The sequence below is a fragment of the Antechinus flavipes genome, chromosome 1 (genome assembly GCF_016432865.1).
Source record: "Antechinus flavipes isolate AdamAnt ecotype Samford, QLD, Australia chromosome 1, AdamAnt_v2, whole genome shotgun sequence".
NCBI classification, from domain to species: domain Eukaryota; kingdom Metazoa; phylum Chordata; class Mammalia; order Dasyuromorphia; family Dasyuridae; genus Antechinus; species Antechinus flavipes.
In genome coordinates this window covers 589,448,650-589,469,655 of record NC_067398.1, presented here as the reverse complement: position 1 = coordinate 589,469,655, position 21,006 = coordinate 589,448,650, and the positions used below count along the sequence as shown (strand labels likewise).

At 33.5% G+C, this 21,006-nt stretch overlaps 1 protein-coding gene across 1 annotated transcript in view; it reads right to left on the bottom strand.

Moving 5' to 3' along the window:
* FZD6 (frizzled class receptor 6) overlaps positions 1-19,814 on the bottom strand; it is a 57,730-nt gene extending 37,916 nt beyond the window's left edge. The window contains exons 1-2 of the mRNA XM_051970964.1: positions 19,667-19,814; positions 18,021-18,351 (exon numbers count right to left, since the gene is read on the bottom strand). Of these exons, the coding sequence (XP_051826924.1) occupies positions 18,021-18,215 (195 nt within the window). The 5' untranslated portion in view covers positions 18,216-18,351; positions 19,667-19,814. The remainder of the gene's footprint in view (positions 1-18,020; positions 18,352-19,666) is intronic.
* Between the last annotated feature and the right edge of the window lie 1,192 nt (positions 19,815-21,006).

Here is a 21,006-nt window from a genome sequence, read left to right as displayed (position 1 = left end):
ACACTTCTAAATAGAGATACTATACTTACTGGTTGGGTGCAAATATTGCTACCTTATTTAAATTACTCTTTAGATTTAGTGCTATCTCAATTAAATTACCAGAAATATTTCACAAAAAGAGACAACAGCAACACACTGCAAGGAATAATGGAATAATGAAAAAAGTTAAAAGGGATATAAGATTGGGGCTATTATATCCATAGTACAAAGAAATAATTTTTATTTCTAATACTGAATTTAAAAATAAATTTTTAAAAATCAATAAATAAAATAGAACATATAATATCTAGAAATGAACACATAGGCTGTAACCTATGTTCAACAACCCCAACATCACAAGTTCCCAGGTAAGAGATACCCTATTCAACAAGCCCTTGCTAAAATTGAAAGGTCATTTAGTTAAAAAAAAAAAAAAAGATATTTAAATCCCCACAATTCAAAGTAGACAGAGCAGAAACAGAAGTTGTATATTTCAAAATTATGAAGGAATAAATTTGTAATAAAAAACAGAAACTGCCAAAAAAGACAAAAAGGTAAGTTTCATAATAAAAATTTTGAAGTTTTTGCACAAAACTAATATACTTAGAATAAAAAAAATAAACATTAGAAAAAAATGTTTTGACACTGATTATCTCTAATAAGAGTATGATGTCCATATAGAGAATTGACACAGATCTATAAAATTAAAAGCATTCCCCAAGAGTTGTTACAAAGGACATTAACAACTTTTCAAAAAAAATACAATCAATCATTCAAAAACATTTTTCAAATTTACTAATAAGGTAACTGCAATTAAGAGGATTCTGGGGAAATGATGGTATGTTAGGACCTAAAGAAGCCTAAAGTGCTCCATAAATAGTACATAAAAGCTCTAAAAATCCATCAGAAGGAAGAATGAAACAATCTTAGAGAATTATCTATAAATTTTTCTTTCCTATCCAGGATTACAAACACAGACTACCAGTACACTTGGAAGTCCTGAGCAAAGACAATAGATGGGTGGAAGGCATAGTCTGAAGTAGAATGGTTCTATTATGAAGACAAGGCCAGAGCTGTGACCAAAACAAGGTAACTTGCGGCAAAAGACAAGGTCAGAGAAGTTTCAAGTGATACTAAGAAACCAGGGATTTTAGTTACAGCAGGAGCCAGGGACATACTAGGACCCATTACATGATAACTCAGGAACCTCAGCCCAAGCAAGATTCAAGGTCTTTGTATCCAGGCACCATTCCTGGAAATCCTTGCCAAACCTATCAACCAGGCAGCTTAGGCCTGAATCCCAGCAAGAGGACAGGTGAAAAATTTCCTCTGTAAAGCAGAGCATAATTAATTAGCCAGGAAATTTAAAATCAAGCAAGATCTAACAATATCATCCAGTACAGGAACAGGCACAAGCCAACAATCCAAAAACTAAGGTTGTAGACAAGAGTAAATAGAAGAGAATATTCAATACAGTAAGAGATATAATGAATTGAGAGACACTTAAGGATAAACCCAGAAGAGAATAACTCCATAAGTCCAAAGAGAATCTCAGAGCAAAGCAAGTCCAAACCATAAGGATTACAAAAGTACCTGGTAGAAATAAATAAGGGATAAAAAGTGTAATGATTATGGGGGGAATAATTACAGAGTATTCATATCTTAATAGTAAACCTGATCCAATAACTCAAAATTCTGAAAATTCAAATTAAAAAAATGAGAACATTCTATGAAAGAAACATAAAAACAAAATAAAAATATTGAAAAAAAAGGCAAAGTACATATTGTAAAGCACTGATCTGGAAAATTGCTGAAAAGTAGGTAATCTAAGAATCAAAATATTATCTGAAAATCATAATTGAAAACAAATTTTGAATATACTATTTCAAGAAATGGTGCAGTGGGGAAAACAAAACAAAACAATCAAACAACTGTCCAAATCTTATAGAAGCAGAAAGCAAAGTGAAAACAGAAAGAATCTAGTTATTATCTGCTAAAAGAAAACTCCCAGTAAAGTCATATGACTTGCCAGCACTTTCAAAGTACAGGGAAAAAAAAAAAAAAAAACAACTTGCAAACAGAAAGAAAAAGTTTATGTACCAATGAGCCAGAATATGGCTCGTTATTCTATTATAGGAACATTATAGGAACAATTCTCATTATATAAAAAGGAGAAAATAAAGTCCTATCTTGAAAAGATAAAAGACTTAGCCATGAATAATCTATATAAGGACACTAGGTAGGCTCCTCTAGGAGAAAAAAAAATTGACCTTTGGTTAAATATGATATTTCTATTTTTGATAAAGAAAAAAAGAGGCCACTTTGAAATGGAAATACAGGGGACAACATAAAGAAAAAAAAGCACACATTTTTGATCAATTAGGAATCTATTATAGAGAGTGGAAGAAACAACTATCCTTTCAGAACTTTATAAAGGTCATTGTTGCTATTTAGTTGTTCAGTCTGACTTTTCTTGATCTCATGGACATGATACAGTAGTCCCTTTTATTCTCCATTGTCTCCCAAAGCATGTTTGAGTTCATGTTCATTGCTGCCACCTTCTCCTTTTGCCTTCAATCTTTCCCAACATCAGGTGGTGGTTTTTTTTTCCTAGTGAGTCCTGTCATGTGTTCTGCTTCGGTTTCAGGATCCGGCCTTCCACTGAATAGTCTGAATTAATTTCCTTAAACATTGACCAATTCAATCATCTTGCAATCCAAGGGATTCTCAAACGTATTCTCCAACACCACAATTTGAAAGCATCAATTCTGGGTACTCAGCTTTCCATACCATCCAACTATTATAGCCATACATACTGGAAAAACCAATTTTGATTATATATACCCTTTATCAGTAGGGTGAAGTTTCTGCTTTTTAATATGTTGTCCAAAACTGCCATAGATTTTTTTCGAAGGAGTAAGCATCTTCTAATTTCATGGCTGCAATTGTTGCCTACATGATCTTTGGACACAAGAAAAAAATCAGGTACTTTCTTCTAGTTCTAATATACAGGAAGTGATGGGATCTATTACCATGAGCTTAGTTATTTTTTTTAATGTTAAGCTTCAAATCAGCTTTTACATTTTCGTCTTTCACCCTCATCAATAGCTTCTTGAGTCTTCACTTTCTACAAAGTGTTATTATTGCATATCTGTCTCCTGGCAACCTTAATTCCAGTTTTTGATTCATTCAACCAGGAATTTTACATGATATACTTTGTATGGAAATTAAATAAATGACAATATACTGCCTGACTTGTACTCCTTTTCCAATTTTAAACCAAACAGTTGCTCCATTTTCAGTTCTAACTGTTGTTTCTTGAATTGAATACAAGTTCTTCATAGGACACAATAAGGTGATCTGGTACTTCTGTCTCTTTGAAGAACGGCTACATTTTGTTGTGAGCTATGCAGTCAGGAGCTTTATGAATGAGTCAGAAGTAGATTTTTTTGAAACTCTTAACTTTCCCCATAATTCAGCAAATACTGACAATTTGGTCTCTATTTCTTTGCCTCTCTGAAAAACCTGCATTTCTGATCATTCTTAGAACTCATATAACTGAAGCCTAGCTCACAGAATCTTAAGTATTACCTTGTTGAAGCATGAAATAAGTTCAGTTGTTTGGTAATTTGAACATTCTTTGGCATTGCTCTTCTTCAGGATTAGGACATAAACTGATATGTTCCAATTCAGTGGCCATTGATGAGTTTTCCAAATTTGCTGGCATACTGATTAAAGTAAACAACATTATTTTTTAGGATTTCAAACAGCTCAGCTGGAATTTCATCACCTCCAATAGCCTTCTAAGATCCATATGACTTTATTTTCCAGAAAGGCATGCTCTAGATCATTGTGGTTACCAGTGATGTGAAGATCTTTCTCATATAATTCTTCTGTATCTTCTTATATACTTTTTCATAAACTCTTCTGTTTCTGTTAAGTCTCTAACACTTTTTTTATCATGCCCATTTTTGCATGAAATATTTCATTGATATCTCTAATTTCCTTAATGAGATCTCTCATCTTTCCCATTGTATTATTTCCTGGTATTTTTTCACATTGCTCAAAACCTTATCTCTCTCTTTGCTATTATCTGAAATTCTGCATTCACTTGGGTATAATGAATCACTATCAATACTTTAAAATATTTACTGATCCCTCTAGTATCTAAACACAACAAAAAGTTATTGGAATTATAAGGAAAAATACAGGGCAAAACTTCAATAGTGGGGTTCTCAATATGCCTCTTTCAGATCTAAATTAATCTGAGGAAAAAAAGATAATAAAAAACAAAGAAAAAAGAAGTACCTGAATAAAATATTAGAAAAGTGAAAGAAGATCGATCCCTGGTGATTACTACATGGTAATAGAAAGGAGTTCATGTATTTCTCAGACATTCATGGCTCCTTTACAAAATCTGACTACACACTAGTTCAGAACAACATCACAAACAAATGTAGAAAAACAAATACTAAGTACATCCTTTACTGAACACAATATAATAAATTCACTAATAGGCCTTTGAAAACAATAAAATCTTAAAAGGAGTTTAAAAAACAGATCTGAAGAATGTATAAGGTAAAAAAACACATCAAGGAAACAAGAGAAATTTCATTTTTTTTAAATGACAATGGTGAAATACCATACTAACATGCAGAAGAAAGAACAAATCAAATTGGCTATGCAATGAATAAAACATCAAGAATATTAATAGGAATAATGAAAAAAATAGAAGCCAAAAGACCTAGCAGTGCCAGATTTCCAATTTAAAAGATTTAGCAAGAGGTTAAAAAAAAAACAGATTAAAACATGACATATACAACATAGAAGCAAATTATATAATGCTTGATAAATCCAAAGACCCTACTTGGATAAGGACTCAGTATACAACAAAAACTGCTGGGAAAAGCAGAAAGTCTTCTTGTATTTAGTCTAGTAGATATTAGATATAAATCAATACCTTGTGCCATCCAGCTTCAAGTAAATACATGAAAAGGAATATGACAAACAAATTAGAAGAGCAAAGAAAGTACCATTCTAGGATTTATGGATAAGGAATAGCAGAACCAAATAAGGGATAGAGAAGTTCACAGAAAATAAACAATTTTGATTATATAATATTTTAAAGTTTTTGCAAAAAAACAAAACCAATGCAGTTAAAATTAGAAAAGAAAGAGGTAACTGAGAGGGAAATCTCTGCAGCAAAATTTTCCAACTAAAGTCTGATTAAGAAATAACTGATTTAAATTTTTAAGTCATTCCCTATACTACCAACAAAACTTAGCAGGAAGAAACAGAAAGAGAAATTCCATTTAAAAAACTACAGACAATATAAAATGCTGGGAATTTACCTGCTAAGATAAATTCTGATACTATATGAACACCATGACAAAATACTTTTCACACAAATGAAGACAGATCTAAACAACAAGAGAAATATTAATTGCTCATGGGTAGGCTGTGCCAATATAATAAAATGACAATTCTTCCCAAACTAATTTGTTTATTCAATGCCATACCAATAAAACTACCAAGGAATTATTTTATAGAGCAAAAAAAAAAAAAAATAGTAACAAGTCATCTGGAAGAACAAAATGTTAAGAATTTCAAGAGAATCAATTTTAAAAATGTGAAGGAAGGCAGCTTAGCAGTTCCAGTTGTCAAACTATCTTATATTAAAGTAATCATCAAAACAACCTGGTACTGGCTAAGAGATAGAATGGTGAATCAATGGACTAGATTAGATATACAATGCCCAATAGTATATTACCATAGTAATCCAGTGTTTGATAAATCCAAAGATTCAAGCTTTGGGGGTAAGAACTCAACATTTGCCAAACTGGAAAGTAGTTTGGAAGAAACAAGATATAGAACATCACTTCTCACCATATACCAAGATAAGATCAAAATAGATAAATGATTTAGATATAAAGGATAATAGCATAAGTAAATCAGGGGAGCATGGGAAAATATAACTGTCAGATCTATAGATAAGAGTTTATGACCAAACAAGAGATAGAGGAGATTACAGGAAATTAAAAAGGACAATTTTGATTTCTTGAAATTAAGTAGTTTTTGTGCAAACAAAATTAAGGTAGACAAAATTAGAAAACAAGAAACTGAGGGGAGGGGAGGAATTTGCAACATGTTTCTCTGATAAAGGCTTCATTCCTTAAATATATAGGAAGCTGAGCCAAATTTCTAAAATAAGAGTCACTCCATACTTGATAGTCAAAGGATATGAACAGGCAGTTTTCAGAAGAAATCAAAGCTATCAATAGTCACATGAAAAAATGCTCCAAATTAAAACAATTCTGAGATACTACCTCATACTTATTAGATTAACTAACATGATAGAAAAGGAAGATGACAAATGCTTGACTAGATGTGGAAAAATTGGGCATTAATGTATCATTTGTGGACATTAATTAATTAATTAATTAAGGACATTAATGTATCATTATAAACTAATCAAAACATTCTGGAGAATAATTTGGAACGACTTCCAAAGGGCTATTAAATTGTGCATACTCTAAAACATTGTACACAGTAATAACAATATTGTAAGAATAATCATCTGTGAAAGACTGTTACTTTGATCAAGACAATAGTACAAGACAATTCCAAAAAACCCATAATGAAATATTCTATTCACCTCCAGAGAGGAAACTGATGAGTTATGAATGCAAATTGAAACTTTTTTTACTGAATTTTTAATTACCTCACCTATATTCAAAATCAAAGTGCTTGCCTTCTCAAGGAGAAAGAAAAGACTGGGGAAATGGAGAGAAATTAGGACACAAGATTTTTTTAAAATGACAAATTTTTTGACACATAATTGTGAGATATTTATTGAAAAAAGTTTTTAAAAGAACTATTCCTCAACTGATAAATGGTCAAAGGATATTCACAGGCAATTTTCAAAGGAATGCATGTAAGCCATTAACAGCAATGTAAAAAAAAAAAAAAATGCTCCATGTCATTAAAAATTCAAGGAATATAAACAAAAGCTACTTTGGAGTTTTATGTCACATCCACCTGATTGTTAAAGATCTTAAAAAATGAAAAATGAAAATTGTTAGAGGAAGTGCAGGAAAAAGCACATTAATATACTGTTAGAGATGATATGGACTAGCCATTCTTAAAAGTAATTTTTAATGTCCCTATATTGTCATACTCTGACCCAGCAATATCATTACTAAATATATACCCCAAAGAGTAAATGAGAGAACAAGAGAATGCAATTATAGTACAAAAATATTTAGAGATCTTTAGTAGTAGTAAAGAATCAGAAACTAAGTTGAGTGCCCATCAGTTGGGAAATGGCTAAACAAATTATGATCTATGAATGTAATGGACTATTTTTGTACCATGAAAAATTACCAAAAGTACCATTTCAAGATCTCTAGGAAAAAAGAGATGCAAAGAAAAATAAACAGAATCAGGAAACAATTTATGCAATAATATTATAAAGAAAAATAACTTTGAAAGGCTTGAGGACTCTAACCAACTATAATTCAGGAGAGAGACTGATGATGAAGTTTGCTTCCCAACTTATGACAAAAAGCAAAAGGACTCTAAAAACAGAAAATGACACATATTTCTGATACAGTCAATGTGGAAATCTTTTGATTATGTATATTTTAGAAAAGCTTTATTTTTATTTTTTTCTTCTTTTCAATGATAGGGCCAAATAGGAAAGCAAGGGTCAATAGAAATAAAGTAGATAAAAAAAAAATTAAAAGAATCACTGAAGCACCTTAAAAATAAAAAAATCTAAAAATAAGAACCAAAGGAAGGCCAAAAAGATGCACAGACTACGTCATACCCAGAGTGGCAAAGATGACAGAAAAAGGAAATATAATTTATATATATATTATAACAGTATATTATATTACATATAAATATAATTTATCATAGGAAAACAATCAATGTGGGAAAGGAGGCACATTGATGCATTGCTGGCACACCTGTCGGTGGGTACAATCTTTCTGAAAAGCAATTTGAAGGTATACACAAAAACTCCTTTAATCCAGTTATACTATTGCTAGGTCTATTTCCTATTTCCCATCCCCCTCCAAAAAAAATCAAAGAAAGGAAAATTTATGTACAAAAATATTTATAATAATTTTTGCGGTATTAAAAAATCCTGGAAACTAAGGATATCTAAGGAATGGCTGAATGAGTAGTAGTATATAATTGTGATGAAATACTATTCTGCTTTAAGAAATAAGAAAATATATACAAAGATTTATGTGAAATAATCCAGAATAAAGTGAACAGAAACTGAACCATTTATACTATAACAAAAATATTATTTAAAGGGGGGCGGGGAGGCAGCTAGATGGTACAGAGGATAAAGCACTGGCCCTGAAGTCAGGAAGACCTGAGTTCAAATGCGACCTCAGATATTACATATTTATTAGATGTGTGACCCTGAGCAAGTCACTTAATCCCGATTGCCTTGCCCCAAAAAATATTTATTAAAAACGAATAATTCTGAGTAGTTTTATAAATTAACAAAGAATGAAATGAGCAGAAAGAGGAGAACAGTCTACATGACAACACCATAAAACCAAACAAGAAAAGCTACAAGAACTACACTTAATATACTGATCATTCATGATTCCAGAAAATTGATGATGAAATATTTCTATTACAGAGAGATAATGGATGTAAGGTGCAGAATGAGATATATCTGTGTTTGGGTGGGGCAGAGAGAAAGCCACTGAGAAAATTTGTTTTGCTTGCCTATATGTATCATAAGAAATCTTTCTAATTTTTTTACCCAGTGGAATAAGGAGTGAGAAGAAGAAATAGATTTCTATTAATGTCTTAAAAACAGAGAATGTTATAGATGTGAAATATTACATTAACTTTCATATTAGGCCAATATATTATTAGTTTTACTTAGCTAAAAGACATGTTTCCTGAAATGGGAGTAAGTATTTGTAATGTAAAAACAAGACACTGATAAAATTGTAAAAATGAAAAATGAGTTAGATAACTTTAAAAGTTACATGTTGAATTTATTATGTTTTCAAAAGTAAGTTATGCACAATAGAGAACTTCAGATTCATATAAAATCAATTTGTTTTATTATGTTATATACACTGTCACATACCAAGTTTACTTATCTAGTTTAAAAATGGAAATAAGTAAAATAGTGATGAAAATGAAAAGTAAATTAAAACAACATTAAGATATTACTTTATATCACCAACGTAGCAAAACTGCTTTTAAAAAGATGGGGAAACTCATTGTTACAGTAATTATTGCTGGAGCCATGACTTGATACAACCGCTCTAAAAAAGAATTTGGAATTATGGCAAAGATACTAAATGTTCACATGCTTGATCTAGAAATGTCTCAACTGGGATTTGCTAAGGAACCATTTTAACACTAGGAGTGTTAATTCAGGTTAAGAGTTGGGATGAAATGAGGCACTACATATCACTGGAGAATTAACAAAAGGTTTACTAGCTCTGATATAACAAGGATTTAGCCGCACTTAATTTCTGATAACTTGTCCCCTTTCTCCATATGAAAATGTATCTGGTCAGCATATCAGGATGTGATGACTTTTATGATATTAGAGCAGCCACCAAATCTAAAGGACACTGACCCATTAAGGGGAAGGGCCTTCTGTCCTTACGTAACCAAGAAGGTATCAACACAGGCAGAAGCTACTTGAAAACTAGGTTAAGGGAAGTATAATTTGAATCTTCCTGTTCCTCCCCTGGAAGATTGAGGAAAACCTCATCAGTCCCTGTTGTGAGGAGGGAGGAACCCTGGAACATAGGAGAATATTTCTAATAGGTAATTCAGTAAGAAAAGTCCTACATGGGTAAAAATTTCACCAGCAGCATTATTTGTTGTAACTAAAAGTTGAAAACAATATTATTAGAAATTGATGAAAAATATGGAATATGAAGAATTTAGACATACTAGGAGAGTTATATGAAATAAAAGAGAACAAGGAATACAGGACCAAAAGAACATACAAACTTGCTGCAACATTGTAAATAAAATCGGCATTATTCTAATAATTCAAATGTAAGGAATTTCAGTTGTAGATACTTCTTATAATAATGTGGATTATAATCCCAGACATTTTATGACACTGTCTACATCTTCCTAAAAATTAGCTAAAGAAAGCCTGTTCATATTACTGTGAGATTCTTCATATTTTCCTGTGATTAAAAGGATAGCAATAAAGCACATGAGTTGTATTCTAGTTACTTTTCAATTTCTCTTCATGACCAGGCCATATTTTTTTCAATACTAAACTAAGAGGCAACAAAATTGTTTTAAAATAGAAAGGCAATATTAGTATCATTCTCTCAAATTTAGAGGACACATTTCTTCAATCTATTAATAATACACAAATTGTTTTCTCTGGGAATTTAGCTTATAAAAAAGGATTATTCTGGTATATAATGGGAAATATTTGCTGTATCAAAATGTGATAATAGATTTATATTTTTAAATTGTAAGGAATCTGGAAATATATTGCATGCATATACACACATTTATGTATCTATATAAAAGAAGATGGAATTTTAGAAAAAGCATTGCTTCACAAAACAGCAACAAAAATAGCATGTAAAAAAGTGAGTCTTCTAAAAGCTTAATAAGACCTAAGTCAAATTATCCTGAAAGCTTTTACAATTAAATTTACAATTTAACTAGGAAAAACAAAAAAAAAATGTGAAATGAAAGAACTCTGCAAATGTTTCAAAACAAATGAATCTCATCTTCATGGTGTGTAAAATTACGTCTACGCTCTAAAACCTCTCAGTCCTTGACATGTGTACAATAAAGTGAAGATGAAAAAAGTACCTAGAGCTAAATTCAAGCTAGAACACAAAAGAGGTCTTCAAGAAAAGGCTAGATGGCTACTTGCTGAATATTGTTGCATAGGAGATACTTGATCAGATAAAAACTGAACTAGACTGCTTTGAGATTCCTTGTATGAGATTTGTTGACAATTTTAAACAAGAACCCATTTCAAGAACTCTTAGAGAAGGAATATCAAAGAATATAAAAGATCAAGGATAGTACTGCCAAAAACAGGCAACTGAATTATAAGTTAACATCACTGACCTTTATGCTATTTTCACAAAATCTTTGGGAACCTGTACAGATGAAATTTTTGAGAAAATAAGACAGTCTTTCAGTTGATTTACTTAACAAATTATATGTTCAGTCACACAGATTGACAAATTTATGAAATACAAAGTCAAACTCTGTTTCAACAAATCTGATGCAACATTTAATAAATAGTAAGTCAGGGGAGGCACTGAGGATACCAGGGCAAAATAAATAAATAAATAAATAAAGCCCCCAAAGTTTCTGCTTTCAAGGAACTTACATTCTACTAGAACAGAATATGTATACAAATTAGAGTAGCACAAGGAAAATTGAAGGGGAGCATATTAACAATTAGAGAAATCAGGGAAGGCTTTATAATGGAAATAACATTCAAATTAAAACAAATAAAGAATACATTTCAGGAATGGGAGATAGTTTGTGAAGATGCACAGAGATGGAAAACAGAATCAAATCTGGTTAACAGATGATTCTTTCAGCGTGCTGGGATTTAGTTCATTTGGATCTAGTGATTTAAAATTCTCTGTTATTAATTCTGTATTTATCTTGAGTATCAATTCTTTACTACTTTTTTTCTTTTCTTTTTGATCCAAAGATCATTTCTCTTTGACAGAGAAAATAAGAAATAAGTAAATTCACCTCTGTCAGTCATTATTTCCCATCCATCCATCTCCAGCAATGCTCTTATCTTTAAAATTCAGTGATATTCGTGTTGTGATATAATTAGAATGTTTCCATGAAAAACTGGCACATGGAATTATAATCATTGACAAAGATCACTCCATAGCCAGTTCATATACTACTTCTCCATGGAGCCTGCTCCAACACAATTGAAATGATCTGTCTTATTTCTTTCTAGCACTTATCTTGCTCTCTCAATTTGTCCTTCATATATTCATCTACTATCTCACTTCTTTGTTTACATATTAGATTATAAATTCTTTAATATTGAGGAAGGTGCTATTTTTCATCTCTGTATGCTTAACACCTAGCACACAGTACCTTGCAGAAAGTCTTAATATATTATATCAAAATGAATTACTTCAAAGGAAATTATTCAATCATTTTTAAATTATATCCAATTCTTTGTGATCCTATTTGGGATTTTCTTGGCAAAGATACAGGAGTAATCTGCCTCCAGTAAGTATCTTTTTACAGCTCATTTTACAGATGAAGAAACCTAGCAAACAGGAATAAGTGACTTTTTCAGGATAATACACCTACTAAGATTCACTTTCCTGACTTCACTTCCTCACTCAGCTGCCCAAATACAAAGAATACTATACAAAGTGAAAAAGAAGAAATTTGGTGAGAGGAAACACCATTAATTTGGGAGGAGACTTTAGGAGTCAAGAGAGGCCCTTTTATGATATAGTACCTCAGGTATGCCTTAAAGGAGCTGGAGATTGAAAATTTTGTTGCTGGGTATGAAAGCTTTGGGGGGGGAAGATTAGGAGAGAGCTGGCAGTAGGAGTTGAATATATTAGATTTCATAATAAAGCAACTTGTAAATATTTAAGAATAGCTGGCCAATAGAAACAGATTTTTTGTCTAATTATTATTTCTTTCTCTACCCATTTATAAAAATGGACATGGATATGGAAACAATACATTGTTTCTGTACAACATATTAACAGGTGGAAAGGAAAAGGAAGGTTTTTTATTCATTTCCCTTTAGAATTCAACAGAAGTAGAGTCACCACATGCTGTTCCTAACACAATACATAGTTTTACTTTTGCCCAGACTTATATAAAAGCAATTCAGCAAGAAAAAAAAAAATGTTCCTGTTTCCATTTTTCCTACACTAGTTTCAGCCTTTTCCGGAAGAGATCGTAATTTCCCTAGGGAGGCTAGCCTCAGAAGTTGAGGAACAATGCTCTAGAGAGCACTGGACACAATGGAAAACCAGCAGCCATTTGTTTTTCACTTAGCCTGTACAAAATAGCCTTTAAAAGTCAAATTGTACAATGAAAACACATATTAATTCTTTGTAATGCAAGATTGGGAAACTTCTAATAGCAAGTTGGAAGCCTTAATACTTATTTCTTACCCACTGAATTCCTAGAAGAAATAAACCTAAGTGACCTTTTTATCCTAACATTTTAATGACTATTAGTAGCCATAGTGCTGACTTTAGCCAAGAAGAACTCTCAAATGCTACCTTTTAATGTTTAATTGCTGTGTAACCCTAGATAAATCATTTCACATATTTATCTGTTTCTGCAGAATCTGCAGAATGAAGGTCTCCAGCTCTAAATCTATAATTCCAAAATCCTCATTTATATGTCAGAAATTCAGTATTAACTAGATGTCATACCTAGGCTATTAAAAATAACATAAACTATATTTTTATTAAAATAATATTGCCAAAGAGGATATGTCACAAAAGGTTACTAACTCAACATTACTGGGCCATGCATCCTGTCTGAGCTGAAAGGGAAGTGTCATTATTTGAACAAAGAAACTGACTGGAGGCCAACAATCCCATGATTCAATCAAAAAACTAAATACAGTCCTCTCATTACTTAATACTTAAAAGCTGGTCAAGAAGGACTCTGAATACAGTTTGACAACCACATTTGAGGTTGGAATACTAGTAAAGAAGAACACAACACTAAATTGCACAGTTCATTAGAACTTAAGGAAATGTCTACATCCTAGATATAATCATTTGATTTGGAGAATAAAGGTATGGACAAGAATTGGGGAAGAATGTTCTCAACTGAATGGTTGAGACAGTAGTATCTTTTTCCTGATAATAGTGAAATTTTATTTAGATATAAACTTTAAATAGAAGGTGCAAAAAAAAAAAAAAAACGTTTTAAAAAGGGAACAAACAAGAATCATTACAAATAAACAGATCCAAAGTTACAGCTAAAAGATTTAAAGCTGGCAAAAACTTAAATTAACACATCTCGATTTGAATTTGTAATAATACTCCAGGCTCATCTGATACAGTCAGGAAAGATAAAATGAAACAGACACCATATAATAAGATCTGGGAATACAGGGTAATAGAAATTGTTCCCATAAAAGACTTATAATACTTAGACAATGTTGAAGGTCTGTTCCTACTATAAAGGTTAATTCTTTCTAAAAAGTTTTCCAACACTTCAAAAAGCCATGTATTCATAACAATGAGTACTCCCTTCCACTGGGTGCAGGCTGCAATCTCTGTTGTGGTCAAATTTCATCACCCCGTAGCCAATCTGGTGATGAGCCTCACTAAATTCAAAAATAGTTTAGTCCTTCAGACAACACATAGTTGATCACTGAGCCATATATGAAAACATTCCAGTTTAGGTAGAATTCACTAGTGCTTAGATTTTGCTGGAAAAGCTTAAAAACACATACACACAAAACCAGAAGCACCTTAATGCCACAATGCAACAATGCAACTAGAAGTATGACTTTGTAGTTGAGGACTAAACATCCATTAAAAAAAAATTAAAAGGACTAAGGCAGAACAGGAATAGACAAGAAATTACAAAGCACAGTGGGAAAAATATAAACATCATTGTAACCTGCTCCATTAATTTTTATAAGTTACTTGAAAAAGAATGCATTTCTTATTAGGAGATAAAGCAAAGTTGGAATATATAACTAGCACAATAAATGACAGTATTAAGATATTGTAAAAATCAATAGGCGAAAATAAACTAAAAGATAAAATATAATACAAAGCTATACAATGTCCTACACTTTAGTATTTAAAAATCACCTATGCAAATACAGAATGGAGTAAACATGACTAGACAACAATCTGTTTTAAAAAATAGCTAAATGTTTTAGTAACTAAACCTATACAAAAAATGCAATATGGTGCATCATGAGGTAATAAGTTCCTCATCACTCAATAGTATTTAAACGGAGGTTTGATGATCATTTATTGGCAATTTTGTATACAAGTACAGGATTAGACAAGTTAACCCCTAATAGAGCTTTAATCCCTAAAAATCTGTTATTCTAAGTATTTCCTGCTTTGTCTCTAGGCAGTCATGCAAAAGCTTGCCTTATATAGTTCCATATAAAACTTTTCTGGAAAGAAAAAGTCTAATGAAAATTTGTTTTAAAAAAAAGTTCTTTACACCATTTACACATCCTGTCTCTTTGAGTAGCTAAGAAAGGAGCAGGTGGCCCACTTGATTTTTCCTTTTGTCCCTTTAAATTCAGAAAAGTATAAAATGAAGCAATACAACTCAAATAGTAAGGACAATTAATATGATTAATATACAATTATTAAACAGAAGTTACCTTTCTATAACCTCTGAAATTTGCTAAAATGATTGGTGCTGGGTTTTTTTTTTAATAGCAAAAGATTCAGTAACATCTCACAAAGAAGTTTTAATGCTAGATATAAATAGTAAAGGAGTATTCCACAAAGACTCGTTCCTATTATCTTATATTTGTGGTTATTATATATCCCTTACATATCCTTTAAAATACTTTTCCAAGGAAAAGGTAACTGTCTAAACAGCTGAATGTCACATGATCAATGTGAATATTCAAATTTATCTCATGAAAGGATGAACTATTTATATAGTGCCAATTGACCAAACATTTTAGGTAAATATACAAGAGATTCTTAAGAAATAGAATATCAAAAATGCCTAAAGATACTATGAAAGTTTAGTTTTCATACAAAGAGTAATTATACATTATATAATATAAAGATCATAGAAGATATAACTAAGAACGCAATGCATATTATTGAAGGCACTCTATTTAAGGAATTGTAATCTACCATGCTGCAATGCACTAGTTAAAAACACACCTTAAAGACTACAAGTATTTAATTTGTAGTGTACGGTAAAAATACTTTCTTCTATACCACGAAGTAGGCTGAGAACTATTCTTTGCATAAATGAAGTTCAATATAGTATTTCAAGTATTGGTGATTTTCCCTAGAGAAAAACTTTTTTGGACTACGCTGCTTTCTTGAGAAAAATGATAAATAATGCTGTCTTCCAACATAAGTTAGATCAGCTTTCTAGATCTGTATAGTAGGGCAAGTATACCTGCTGCTACAGGTAACTCTTTATTCCCTCAACCTACCTACATTTGCATATCTCTAAATAAGAGGTAGGTAATAATGAGTAGCACCTAAGGCAATAGTTGTTACTACAAGTCCCACACCAAAAGGTATCTTCCCTTAATCCCCCCCAACTTTGAGATAGGCTTGGTTTTCTTTTTCTCTACTTGCACCTTCTTTTTCCTTCTTCCTCCAGGCCCCATAATTTACGTATATTAGCAACATTTATGCACGGTTTAACCTGAAGTAAAAGCAAAACTCCTAGAGAATCAATCTTTCAATTCTACCAGTCATTAAATCCTATTTTTTCATCATCTTAAAGAACAATAAATGGCTGGCTAATGATAGATAGATTGCACATATATTATAAAAACATATATTATTCATACACATCTATTTTCTCAATCAGGAAAGGCTTCTTCATGAAAAAGATGTTACTTGAATCAAGTCTTGAGTTATATAGATTCGCCTAACCTAAACTCATTATCTCATAATTTAATATTAAATTTAGATTGAATTATTCTTCATATTGTTCAATTCATCATTCAAATAAGTAGGAATACACACACATTCAAAAGACAACAGAGCCTAATGGCTAGAGAAAAGGCTTCTGAAGCAGGATTATGTTCACATCTCATCTTCGACAGCAAATTTTCTATGACATAGTTTTGTTGTGCCAGTCACTTAAGCTCTTTTTGAGTTGGAGGTAAATCTCAGACTAAAAATTGCAAAGCAGGTGCTGACCTGCACTGTTAAAGAAAACCTTCAACAGGAGCTCCCTACACTTAAGAAATCAAAGGTCCAGTAAAAAAAAAAAAAAAGTATTATTCACACAAAAATATGTTAATAAACATTTATTAAATATTTACTTTGTGTTAGGGATTCTGCTAAATCTGGGAAAATAAAGACCAAAATGAATCTTTCCATCCCCTCAAGGAGCTTACATTCTAATGGAAAAGACAACATAGATAAGTATAGAATATATATACAGAGTAAATAGGTGGTGCAATGGATGGAGAATGCTAGGTCTCTAAACATCCGAGTTGAAATCTGGTCTCAGACAATCACTAGTTGAGTGGCCCTAAGTAACTCACTTAATCTGTTTGCTTTACTTTCCTCAAATGTAAAATGTGAGTAATAATAGCATCTACTTTGCAGGATAAAATGTGAGAAAATATTTGTAAAAAGCACTTAATCATGGGCCTAGCACTTAACATGCATCCATCTTCTCTATCAGGTAGTTTGTGAATGGAGTGCACTAGCAGCTCAAGGAATCAGGAGAGACTTCATGGCAGTTGAGCCAGGTCTTAAAAGAGAAAAACTCCTTTGTCTAGAGAAATGAGATTGTTAAATGTACTACCTTATGATTTAATATGAGAACTTAGGTTAAACTATTTCTTTATATTGTTTACATTATTATTCAAACAAGTATGAAGGATTTTCTGAAAGTGTCATCATTAGAAATGAAATGACTTTATTGAGGTAAGAAAAAATTTAATATAAAATTTGGGGAAAATTATATTCCATTTAGATAACTAGATATTAATTACTACAAGACATTTCAAAATTTTTCATTGCTACAATTCTGTACAAATGTATTCCCATTTTAAGCAAATTATATAGTTAAAGATTAAAGGTTTTTAAAAAGATTAATTTAAGGAAGAAGTCTTAAGTTCATAAAAGTTACTATTTAGTGACTTTTTGTTTATTTTAGTAACTCTTATGAGGAAGTCCCCATAGAATTCATTTAAATAAGTTAACTTTCCACGTGTAATTAAATTACTTGACATACACAACTTGAGAAATACATCTATCTACCGGGTAGGTAAAGTTTTACCTGTAGTTTACTATCAGAATGCTTGACAAAACTTCAACATTAAAGAAAGAACAACTTACCTCCATTTCCAGTGAAGCAATAGACTGGTCATAATGTCCCATCAAATTAGGGAAAAATGTCATATTGTAGGTCATTTTCACACATTTGGGAACAGTAATTGGTTCACAGGTAAAAAAACTGTGCCCTCTTATGAAGGGCAACATTATACACAGCACAAAAAATATGAATGCTTCCATTTTCTTCAAATTTCTCATTTCACCACATGATCTGGAATGCTGTTATTTCGACTTTGTTAAGCAACATCACCAAAAAGTTATTCAGATTGCTCTTTTCATTATTTCACCATTCTTTAGGAGGTTGTTTTATTGAAATTTACTTCCTTATTTTTAACTGTAAAACCAAGCAAGGACACATCATCAACTTCAGTCACAATTTAAAATTCAGACACAATTATCAAGGTAAATCGAGTTTAAAATTATTTTCATTTACAACTGGATGCTTTTTAAAGAAGAAAGTCACGTTTCCATTATTTTTAAGGAGCACTCATAAACTCCGTATTATTGTGTTGCACATTCTATACACACAAGCATGCAAGTACAGAGTGCTAAAGCAGGTAAGTAGGGATGGGGAGAAGAATGCTGGTAAAAATGAATCACAAAGAAATTACAGAATTATAGTAGCTTGGGAGACCATAGAGGCCATTTAGTGCAACTGCCTTATTTAATAAAAGCGAAAACTGTAGCCCAAAGAAGTACAAGGATCACAGTTACTAAATAGGAGAGTCTGGAATAAAATTCTGGACTTCAGATCCCTAAATCTATGAACTTTCTCTGGTTTCTTTAGAGAAGGCACGGCTCCAAGCACCGTATAGAAAGAACACTGCATCTGGCGTCAAGGGATGTAGATTAAAATTCCAGCTCTACTACCTATCTGCCACCTGTGAAGACTCCTAGCAAGGAATTTTTCTCTCAGTTTTAGTTTCATTTGTAAAATAAGGAAACTGATGACTTCCAGGATCTTTTCCAGGTCTAAAAAGATGACCCTACTAACCAACATCTGGAGTATAATTTCAGCGTACTCTCCAGCCGCAATCCTGCCCTCCAAAACTGGCAGGAATGAGGGACTAACAATCTGATCAAGGTGGGGCGGGCAAAAAAAGCAACTCCAGCTCCCCCACCCACCACAAATCACTCTGAAATAAAGCTCCTTCCCGGGTGGACTAGCCAACCCAAACCCGGAGAGAGCTCTCCTCCCGGCCGCAAGCAGGAGGTGGTTGCCCCTGCTCCCGAGCTGGGCACTGTCCCTGCCCCGGCCCGCAGTCTTCTCCCACGCTCCGGTGGGCGATTTCGCGAGTTAACTCGGAAAGTGGCTTAGGGGATTCGGCTTCCAGTTTAGAAAGAAAGTTTCAGCGGGAGCGGACAAATGACCACAGCAGCCACCCACAAGCACCTGTAGCCGCGATGCGCTTGGGGGCCCCCCGGCGCACCCGACCTAGGACGAGGCTATCCAAGAGGCGGAGAGTACCACCCCCTTCCCTTCCGGCGCGTGCAGCCCCTCGGCAGGCGCTCCCCGTTACCTGGACAACCGCCCCCTCCCCCACTCCTCCAGGCAGCTAGCAACTTTATGAGTGCTCAACTCGCTCAGTCAAGGAACCCGAGTTCGTAGCGCACGGGGATGGCCTGGACCAGGACGGCCACCTCTTTACCTGTGAGGAACTTCTAAGCAGCTTTAGCGCCAGCGCCGCTATCACCTCCTCCGTCGTCGTCGCCGCTGCCGCCACCCTTCCCTCGGGTCCCCGCGGCGGGAGCAAATGGCTCTGGCTAGTTGCCGGGATCCGGGAGCCACACGGGGCGCGAGAGCTAGGGAATCCCGCGAGACTGAGCTAGGGCAGGTCGAGCCGGGACAGGTCCGGGCTCGCGGCTCCGGGACTGCAGGGGAAGCGCTCCCCCGCCCTCGCACTAGTCCTAGCGCCGAGCCCTCGCAGGATTCTGGGGAAATGCACTGGACTGGGGAGCGCGAGAGTGGGAGCCCGCCTGAGGCTCCGCCGCCTGTGTACCCCAAATGAAATGCGTGGGGGTAATGGGGGGAGGGGAGTGTTGCCGAGTGAAAACCCTGATTGTATATGATTGCGAAGGGGAGAAGAGAAGCTCCCTTTTCCCACCTGCTTTTGTACAGTCCTCGAAAGACTGAAGCGACTCCAGGTCATGATTTACCCGCTGGGAAACGGCAGAGCGCTGAACTGTGCTGTGTCTTGTTCCCTAGGGTCTGGTGAGGCTCAATGTAATTAGTATCTATGAAGCACTCTCTGAACCTTAAAATGAAGCGTCCTTTGAAGAAGAAACAGCCCAGCTTTTCATCTCTTATTTTCAGTAGCTGAGGGCTTAGTGCAAAGTATTTTCCCAGGGTAGCTCATGATTCCAAAGACATCTGAGCTAGTGCTTAGGTGGGACAAAGCCTGATTTGAATGTAGCTACTCCTTGTGTAATGTCCCGAAAATGATCAATCACAGAATCAAGAACTCGGAAGGGAATTCCAGATGTGATTTCCTTTGTACAATGATTGCATTTCTCAAGTTTTACTGTCAAAAATTTAAAATAACCAGGAAAGCAACCTTATTTAAATTCTAGAATTCTATATGAAGTGTATTATCTTGCCCTAATTTATCTTTTTAAAAACTTGTAATCTTCCTATGCTATGAGAGTTCATCTGTATAGAAGTATACTGAGCTTGATTTCTCAGAATTGCTTCCCAAGTCCTTCTTGAAATAAAAGAAGGAAAGAAAAAAGAAAGGGAGAGAGGGAGGGAGGAATGCAAGGATTTTTCTTTAAATTCATTTATCTGGAATAAAATAATATGGATAGTTGTTTATAGATAGATACACATCTATAGGTAAGTATATACACATTTACACACTTATGATTTTACACTACTAGAAGTTTTTAGGACCATAGTCGGTATCTGAGAAAAGAAGTGACTTCATGTCTAACCATGGCACTGTAAGAATTCAGTACAATGCACTTGTCAAGCAAGTTTCAAACCTATTTG